This window comes from Squalius cephalus (genome assembly GCF_949319135.1).
Source record: "Squalius cephalus genome assembly, chromosome: 20".
In the NCBI taxonomy this organism is placed as follows: Eukaryota; Metazoa; Chordata; class Actinopteri; order Cypriniformes; family Leuciscidae; genus Squalius; species Squalius cephalus.
In genome coordinates this window covers 18,996,339-19,006,059 of record NC_137141.1, presented here as the reverse complement: position 1 = coordinate 19,006,059, position 9,721 = coordinate 18,996,339, and the positions used below count along the sequence as shown (strand labels likewise).

Genomic DNA, 9,721 nt, shown 5'->3' with positions numbered 1-9,721 from the left:
TTTAAAATTTTTTTTTTTATGGAAAGCTTTTTGCACAGAATGCGTTTTTGCATTTAAAAATGTGTGCACAATGATCGAACGTGTCCATTAAGCACATATTTACATAGACAATTGAAAAGCAGCACAGTGGAATGCAAATTTGCATTCTCTGTCAATGGTCCCTTGCATAGTACATCACGGTTTTACTGTATATGTAAAGATTTGCACTCAGCTTTATAATTGAGTTAGCTGACACAATAATAATTAAATGCAAAAATGTTGAAAGGACATTATATTGTATTCCAACATTGGTGATCTTCATTGGTGTGCAGGTAATAACAGCTCAGTTTCTATATCATCTCATACTCATAGCTTTAATAAAGTTAGTTGTGTTAGTATTATTTTGGAAGCTGGGGTTAAATGCGAGTGCTTGAGTGTATTTTATGTTAAAATCTATATTTTCTGTGATATTCAGATGTGCTTCACCTTCACTCATTTTAAATGAGTGCATTTGTCTGTTTTTTGGAATCCATTTCATTGGCTTGCTTTTTATTTTATTCATACACAGAATATGAATTATTAGGACTTCCCTTACTTGAACTTGTGAGGACAACTGCATTATTTGTGTGTGAAAAAGCAAGTTCAGACACTTGAATGCTACTCTCAAAAGCTGGTCTCACATCATGCAAACTTTTAAAAAAAACTGAATAAATTACACTTTACAAAATTCAACATCAGAAAATATTGAGACCGTGTGACTGACATAATTTGCCTGTATCAAAATGCATAATTTATTTAGTCATATTTACAGGCCAAACATTATCAGCCTCAGGAATTAATTACACAGGGAATTATGTCTAGTTCATATTCTTTTATTAAAATATTATGTTGTTCATAATGCGTGTAGTAGCTAAATATACAAAAATTGATTTATCTGTTACAAAGATACAAGTATACAAAAAACCCTCATGTTGTTTTTTCATCTGCATCTACACAGAGTTATCATGCTAGTACAGATACCATTTTAAAAAGTTTCCCTTCTCCCAAATATAAGAAAGCATCATCAGTACAGAAGCAATAAGGTCAGAATAATCTATGAAGAGTGTAAGTGGGATTATTCCTTCATGATTGCTGTGGTTTTTGAGTACAGGGACTGACCCCTGAGATTCATCTCTCTCAGCCCCTAGTAATTTTAAAATGTTTTTCAATTAATGTCAAAATTATTTCCTTTTGATCAGATTCTTTGATTAGAAGGATTTCCACCGCACAGCAGAAAGGATGCAGTGGATGAAGTAAAGCAATGTGGCAATATAAGAGAACACCTGAAGGAGAGAGAGGACAAAAATTCAGTCAAACATTTGAACTTTAAACGGCTTTAAAAAATTATTTTAAAAATGAAAAATGGACATTCATTTTTGGATTTGCTAAAGATCACCTTTAACAGTGTTTATAAATGATTAGCATTCCCTCATCCTCTCCTCCCTTACCTGTAACCTTCCCTCGTGGGTCAAAATGACCCGAAGCCCAAATTTTTTGTCCAGAAAGCTTATATCACTTTATTTGGATATCTGTTCTATTTTTTAATGCATTTTTTTTTGGAGATTATTTAACTCTAAATTACAGATATAAATTTAAGCACATTCTTCACATTATTACAACTTAAATACAAAATGCAATTATTTGCAGTATTTACTATGCAAAAAACTTGTTATAACAACTCAAAGTCTCACACTGGGTGTCTCCACTGAAAAAATATATGTCATGACTCTTGCCACTAGATGGCCTTATAACCACTTCATATCTGTGTGCAGTCTGCTTTGTGACTGATTGATTTTTATTTAAAAAAGAACAACAACAACATTGCCCCCACCATATGACCCCCCCCCCCCCCCCCCCCATTATTTTTAATGGGAATTCCTAGGTGTGTGTGTGTGTGTGTATTGACCCACGAGTGAAGGATTTGTTACTATTTTTATTAAAACCACAAACTCCTCAAATTCAGGCAAAAATTGTGTGTATTCAAATTACAAGAGCGACAAAAGTCTTAAGGTAAGTATAGTAAACACTCAATTTTTAAAAATGAAAATTCGTTTTTGGTCAAGATGACCCGAGGAGAGGATGAAGATTAACTTTACGTGAGCATTAGATAACGTTAATCTAAATATAAAAATGGGGGAAATGAGCATAAAAAAACAAAACTATTCAATGTCAAAATATAACAACAAAGTGTGTGTATTTTGTGCTTACCACAGCTGCAATGTCGATTTGATAGTACTTAAAGGGATAGACTGGAAATTGTGCTGAAGTTAACGTTTTCATGCCGATGGTCACATAAGCCAGGATCACTGAGGCGCTCAGATAGAACATAACAGCAATAAGGTGATAAATAAAGTCCTGCACACAGAAGACATCATCAAAGCCAGTTCGTTTATATATATAATAATACATATAATATATATATATATATATATATATATATATATATATATTATTTCGCCAAATGTATTTACTCATGAATTACAAGGGCAGGAAACTGATTATTTATTTAATTTTTACAGTTCGTGCCAAATTTATGTGACAACTTCTAAATTAACTGTTTAGAAGTGAAAAATGTCAGTTAATCTGAATATCAACCTGACATATTACATTAACGCAAGTAATTTTTGTGGGTTAGATAAAGTTGAAATAGATCCTTGAAATTATTCCAGATTTTCCAGTGTATGTTTTAGTGTGTAACTGTGTATGTATGTGTATAATTTTAAGGCCCCCCTCTGGACACCACATTAAAAATGTCCTAGAGGCCCAAATGACACACATACACACACCCACAAACTCGCACTATAATCTGCTCTCTGCTCACCGCTGTAGCCCAGGCGCTGCTGTTTTTGTGCCCTCCACATGCGAAGATGATGAGCCAGAGGAAGGTCATCACAAAGCAGAAGACTGATACAAACATCACCCATCCCTGAGGGTTATTCTCAGTCACATATGTCGACGCCACCAGGATCCATACTAACCCTCCAAACACCTGTAGGACAAACACACACACATGCAAATTCAGTATAGTAATTTGCGCATACCCATAGTGCAACCAAGACTAGACCTTTCGATTTAGATAATTAGCCAGTTAACACACTTATTCTTATTAACACACGTTAATGGTATTGGTAACAATAGTAATTTCTCGCTAGAAATTACATCATAAGTGGAAAACGTTGATCAAAAATGTACATTTACACACAAAATGATGACCAGCCGCAACATTCAGACGCCATCTTTATTTTTCTAGCTCAACTGTCACAGAATGGAAAGCACAGGATTGTGGGATATCAAAGGCAGCGAAGGATAGATCTATGCTGCCTTCAAAAATCGATCAAAATGAAGGTATCTCAGGAGACAGGAAGTGAAACTAACATTGCATTCGGACGTGCCTTGATGACTCACGACCTTGGTATGCGTCCTCTGAAGGCAGCATTTACCAGTTTTCGGACGCAGCCATAGTCAGTGGAGGTGAGGCAGAGGGTGTGTCTCCATCAACTCCCTATAGGTCGTGGATCTGTATATTATGTACACAAATTCAGGCACTGGTAAGTGGTAATGTCAGTAAGGATGCTGGCTCACTACACATTGGGACACTCATGACTCATTTCTGTCGACATTACGCCCTCACTGTACATCACTACTGGCAATTATGAACTGACATTATGTTTGAGGGTACGTTTACATGACAACGATATGCTTAAAACGTAGTTTTAAAAATAAGTTTTAACTTTGAGTTTTCAACAGACGACACCATCAAAATCCAAGCGAAGAAAATGGTCTCCGTGTAAACATCAAAAACTCTAATCTGTGAAAACGATGACGTCATGAACATGTATATTACGCGTTCAGTCTATAGTGTTTCATCGCCATCTAATGGCCTAGCAGCAGAATACAGCATTTTTAGGCACTGATTAGCTAGCCTATACTATTAAAGGGATAGTTCACCCAAAAATGAAAATTCTGTCATCATTTACTCTCCCTCAAGTTATTCCAAACCTGTATGATTTCCTTTCTTCTGCTAAACACAAAAGAAGATATTTTAAAGAAGGTTGGTAATTAAACAGTTGCTGGTTCCCATTGACATCCATAGTATTTTTTTTTCCTACTATGGAAGTCAATGGGGTCCAACAGTCGTTTGGTTACCGACTTTCTTCAAAATATCTTCTTTTGTGTTCAGCAGAAGAAAGAAAGTCATACAGGTTTGGAACAACTTGAGGGAGAGTAAATGATGACAGAATTTTCATTTTTGGGTGAACTATCCCTTTAAAGTCCATATCACCGTCTGTTCGTATTGCTATTTAGCCTGGGTTTCCCCATGCTGCCTTGAGCGCAGCGCAATTTTATTCACGCTGCTAGGCAGCCTGGATTCCATGGACCAGATTTTCGCCTCAGCGATGGGACCAATCACAGAACGGGGAGGGAGCAGCAAGACGATGACGACGCCTATGCGACACACCGAAGCAGTTTGTTTATATCTATGGATCCAACATGGCAGCAGACGCAAAGTTACCTTTTCGATGCAGCACAAACGGCAATAGTCGCTGAACGCCATCGTGTACACATAAATCTCTGACCCATCGTCTTCTTCCTCGTCGAATTTCTGTCGTTCTACATACGTCATCTGGTATAATTGAAACGATTGGCTATGAGCTACGCACAGGCGCATTTGATAGACATTCGTATCGCCCAATAAACGGCTCTGGGCATTCGTAAACCACGCCTCAAATACGAGAAAATGAACATGTGGTTCCCAGACCTACTTCTCAATGAGAAAGAGGTCTGACGTTAGCCAGGCTAATTGCTATTAACATTTTCTCAGACATTCAATCTGATGCAATCTGATACGTTGAGACCCGTTTTCAGAGGTGGACAAAGTACACAACTTCCTTACTTGAGTGAAAGTACAGATACTACTGGGTCAAATATTACTCCGTTACAAGTAAAAGTTGTAAAGACCGATTTTTACTTAGCCTAAGTAAAAGTACAGAAGTAGCCTACTAATTTTTAAAAGTACTTAAGTATCAAAAGACAAAAGTAAATGTCAATGCATTGTTTTATTATTGTTACATTGTACCTTATGCCTCTGAATCTATGCCATGCCATACCCTCATATCAATATCAAATTTATTTCTATAACACAGTTCCAGTGTGATTTAATGTGAGATTGCATAAGTGCACTCAGTAACGTCCACAATGGTTGTTACCTATAAGCTACGTGTGCCCCAAAACAATGACAAAATTCGCATTTATAAGACCAAACCCAACGTTGAAAATGAAAATCAGGTTGATGTCAGAATCCACCGTCAGATTGACGTTAATCTCCAACGTTGGACAGATGTTGTATTGTGGTTGAAAATGAAAATCAGGTTGACGTCAGAAACCAACATCAGTCGGGTTCTGACGTCAACCCGACTTTCATTTCCAACCAAAATGCAACCCCTGCAACAAAAACATCCCCTGACTGAGGTTACTACTTTATACTCGAGGACCTTGACAGAAATGTAGAGGAGTAAAAAGTAGCCACGATATTTGTCTTTCAAATGTAGTGAAGTTAAAGTAAAAAGTTTCCAGAAAAAATAATACGAGTTCAAGTAAAGCACAGATACTCAAAAAGTGTAGCCTACTTAAGTAAAGTAGGCTTACTCAAGAAAATGTAGGCTACTTTGTTAGCCTACTGTCCACCTCTGCCTGTTTTCCTGTTATTGCCCCCCGCTCAAATCAGTAGGCTACCTATTTCATGTCCACGCTTTTTTTTAATTTTTTTTTTTTTATGTAGGCTATTTGGTATTTTTTTAATCTCTAAATAAAAAAAAAAAATAGGCTAGCTTACATTATGTTGTCTGACAGTGACAGGCTAACTGTGCAACATTGGTCCACGTATTTATGTTTACCATATGTGAAATTATCTAAATGGCCAACTGTAACAGAGAATCAAAACAAAGAACAAAAGATGAAAAAGCACGCAAACTCACCGTCTCTGTTTTCTCTGTCTCTTGCACATCCTCCAAACAGACAGACTCATATCGCCTTTCATTTGAGCTACTGAATCTGATACATGACCTAAACTCACATTCATGCCCCTCATAGCTTCTACTGAGCTCAAACAAAAACCACAACCACAAAACAAACTCCTCTTTTTTAAACACCATTATTTGATCCATCGTTACAGGTTAATTCAGGAGTATATGGGTTCCGTAAGTGTATTGTGTGTCCCTCATTAACCTCGGTGTCAAATGCTGCTGTTGTGGAGGTGCTGGGCTGAGACCTCATGTCACCAGAAACCCGCAGTCAATTACAGTTTGTAGTAAAATATATATAAAAATAATAATAATAAAAAGAATTAGAGAATAGAATAAAATTCTAATAATTAAAATTTTTATTTGAACTTCCCTTCTCCTACCGTTCCATTCTCCTATTTAATATAAATAAAACTAAATGAAGTGGAACCACCAATAGGCTTTAGAAACATATATATATCAAATTTGACCTTGAACTGTAGGCTCTAGCCTAATTATATAAATATTCACGTTTCGCTCTTTTTCCATTTCCATTACCTTCAAATGTTAAAACAGAAAAAAAAAAAAAGTATAAAAAATAAATAGCTAACAAAATTACATAAATATTCTGAAAGATTATTTTAATATTTACCCACATTTATCTGATATGCTAGTTTACAATAACTGGATAAAAAAAAAAAAAAAAAAAAATATATATATATATATAGCATTAAATGTTCCGTTCACGCACCAGTTCGGGCAGGTAGAGGATGTCCGGTGCGGTGGTGCAGATCCGGAGTCCGCTGGGCAGGCTCGACATCTGCTGCGTGACCGCTGCCATCGTCGCGCTCCCGCTATCCTCAAGAGGAATGAATGGAGTAACGGAGCCACGGGCGCGTCTTTTCAATGTCCACTGGAGACCTGAAAAACCTGCTCTGTGTGAACACACCCTACGCGAGGAGAGCAGCGTACCTCTCCACTTTCACTGAGCGGGCTGTGATGTTGAGGAACGCGGGTTTCGTGTATGTGGGTGCAGTTTGGCAACGGGTTGAGTAATACTGAACTCAGGTCAATCAGCTCAGGTGTGCGCAAATACACAGACACACTCGACTGTGGAAGGGAAGATGTTTACTTAGTGAATAAAGTTAAAAACAGAGTCAAAATCAGTTAACAAAGTGGCAAAATTATTGCTGTATAAAAACAGTTATAAAGACCGATAAGGACAAGGAGTGTCCTCTTTATTCAAGTGCATAGTTTTCAACTATGTCGACATCATAACTTTAAATAAACATGTATAAAAATAGGGTGAGGTCCAACAATAATCAGTAGGCCTACTGGGTGGAACACGATTCTTGATGCCCTAACGAAATAGCTAGCCTACATCTTTTGACTGTAGATTAGTGATTTTCTAAAACATCCAGCTTGTAAAGTGTTTAAAGCTGCATTTCGTAACTTTTTTGGGTTAAAAATGATCCAAAATAAAATTTTGAGCAAGAACATAACCAGCTAGTGTTCAAAACTACCTGCTTGCCTTAGCTCGATTCGCTAATAATGTTTTTAATTCCAGTGGTGTACTAGTGAATTTCCGCGGGATCTTCTGTGCTTGTCGAGCATGTCTGTGCTTCATTACGTCACATCTGTACGGTGTCCCGGCGTGTGAGGATGTTAGAGGTGGAGATTTATAGCCTTTTCTCACAGCACTTGATATAATTAAACTTATCAATTTGATGGCGGATCCAGAAAGGTGCAAGACAATCACCAGTGACAACTGGAGATTCACCCGTTGTAAAATGCAAAAGACTTCGTTCGGACTTCGGAGTGGCTTCAGAAAAAAAGAGACTGCAACCGGGCCCATGCGAAAACAAGGATAAATATCAGAAGGGCATTAAATGTAGTCACGCAATGCTTATGTTGTTAAAATTAACAATTTGAGAAGTAGGCTATAATTTGCACGGTTTGATGTGATATGAGCGACCGTTAGATTTAATCAGCGCAATTTACTGAAATGCTTTTTTTCCCCTTAGATGGTCAGAACAAAAGTGGATGTTACTTGTTCAGACAACATTTTCTGTTGAAAATTTATACTTCCAAAAAGTAGGATCTGTGATTCCGAATGAGAGTATCTACACCGGCGCAGCGACTGACAGCTGCACATTCTCCTCAAAACACTGGATTCATCCGCGCTGTGCCGTGCCAAGGCACAACCCACATAAAGTTGATAATAACTGCAATTGCAGATTTCGAACAGAGATGGCGACAAAGAGGAAAAAATACGGACTGCAGCTTTAAATAAAACACTTTATTTAAAAATCACTGGACAGCAATATAAAAAGAATTGACAAGTGTTCAGTGTTCATCCAAACACCATTGCAATGGCTCGCAAAGTCACCCTGAAGATGGGATGTCCATGCTAACGAGATGATCAACACACCTGGAAGAAGATGTGGACCAACTAATAATTTAAGTTGAGTAAGAATCCATTTGTGTGATGATTTTGATTGATTCTATCAAACTATAGGGCTGAGTACTGATATACATCTCACGATTTGATTAGTTACTGATTTATTCGAAAATATTTCGGGTACATGTAAATCGAAAAGAGTTAAATCTCTTTAGACTATAGGGACTCTCACTACTTACATTATTGTAAAAATAATAAATAAAAATAAAAAACTTGAGGGTTTTAAAATCCTAACGCAGAAATGACAACCTTATGCTACAAATTGATCAAAGTTGCAACAGTTGTTCTCTAAATAAGAGAGAATGTGTGATAGCTTTGACGGACCAGGTCAGAATATTCCCATGCAATCCGATTAAAGGTCTCAATACAGGGCAAAAAGAAAATCTGGCTAATCAATAAAAATGAAGTCATTAAAATCTAACAAAATATGATTAGGAAAATGGTAAGATCATGCAGAACACACATAAAGCTGAATAAATGCATGGGATTGTCCTAAATGACATCTGATGTTGTAATTTGTTAGTGCATGGGTCCCATTCTTTTTGGCACTTCAAAGGTTGATTTTGTTACTACTTTATAAACCGACAGAGATGTCTATATCTCACAAAAACAGCAGATTGCATTTCTTCTTTGAAGTGATGATATGTTTTGAACTGGAAAGATTAATGGGATAGATCACCCAAAAATGAAAATTCTGTGATTAATTACTCACCCTCATGTCGTTCCAAACCCGTAAGACCTTCGTTCATCTTCGGAACACAAATGAAGATATTTTTGATGAAATCCGATGGCTCAGGGGTGCTACATTGACAGCTATTTAATTAACACTTTGAAGGCCCAGAAAGGTAGGAAAGACATAGTTAAAATAGTCCATGTGAAAAAGAGTACTTTTTGTGCGCCAAAAAAAAATAAAAAATAACGACTTCATTCAATAATTTCTTCTCTTCCGTATTAGTCTCGACGCATGCATGTGTGGTGATGATGATGACGCAGGAGCAGGCGTTCTGACATATGACCCGGAAACACAGGGCTGTGTTTACAAGCAGAGGAAGATGCACGCTCAGATCATCAGTGCCAAGCGATGCCTACTGGACAGGAGAGTGTGTGCTGCATCGATTGCGATATTGTCATGCCACATCTTGAAAGTTTGGATAATTCAGAAGATGAGACGACACATGTATCTCGCTGTATAACAGAGGATGCCGGCTTTGCACACGCATGCATCGTGGTGCTCTTGTGAATG

The 9,721-nt window shown here is 37.2% G+C and overlaps 1 protein-coding gene across 4 annotated transcripts; it reads right to left on the bottom strand.

Annotated features, from left to right (window-relative positions):
- Window positions 1-24: 24 nt before the first annotated feature.
- Window positions 25-7,069, bottom strand: LOC307147728 (myelin and lymphocyte protein-like). 4 transcript variants are annotated; one of them, XM_079852663.1, is made up of 4 exons: window positions 6,769-7,069; window positions 2,840-3,007; window positions 2,227-2,373; window positions 25-1,301 (listed from the first exon to the last, which is right to left on the bottom strand). In XM_079852663.1, exons 1-4 carry the CDS (start codon window positions 6,856-6,858, stop codon window positions 1,227-1,229), a joined length of 480 nt encoding a protein of 159 aa, XP_079708789.1. In that variant the 5' UTR covers window positions 6,859-7,069; the 3' UTR covers window positions 25-1,226. The 4 variants fall into 4 exon arrangements, with proteins under 4 accessions (XP_079708789.1, XP_079708788.1, XP_079708791.1 ...); XM_079852662.1 differs by lacking the exon at window positions 6,769-7,069 and adding an exon at window positions 4,532-4,660; XM_079852665.1 differs by lacking the exon at window positions 6,769-7,069 and adding an exon at window positions 3,217-3,290.
- Window positions 7,070-9,721: the final 2,652 nt, after the last annotated feature.

Coding starts and splice junctions, on each gene's coding strand:
- LOC307147728 (XM_079852662.1), bottom strand. CDS start 4,642: ATGACGTATGTAGAACGACAGAAATTCGACGAGGAAGAAGACGATGGG. Junction 3,008..4,531: donor GTTTGTGCTGCATCGAAAAG/GTAACTTTGCGT, acceptor TTTGTCCTACAG/GTGTTTGGAGGGTTAGTATG. Junction 2,374..2,839: donor GCAGCGCCTGGGCTACAGCG/GTGAGCAGAGAG, acceptor TTCTGTGTGCAG/GACTTTATTTATCACCTTAT.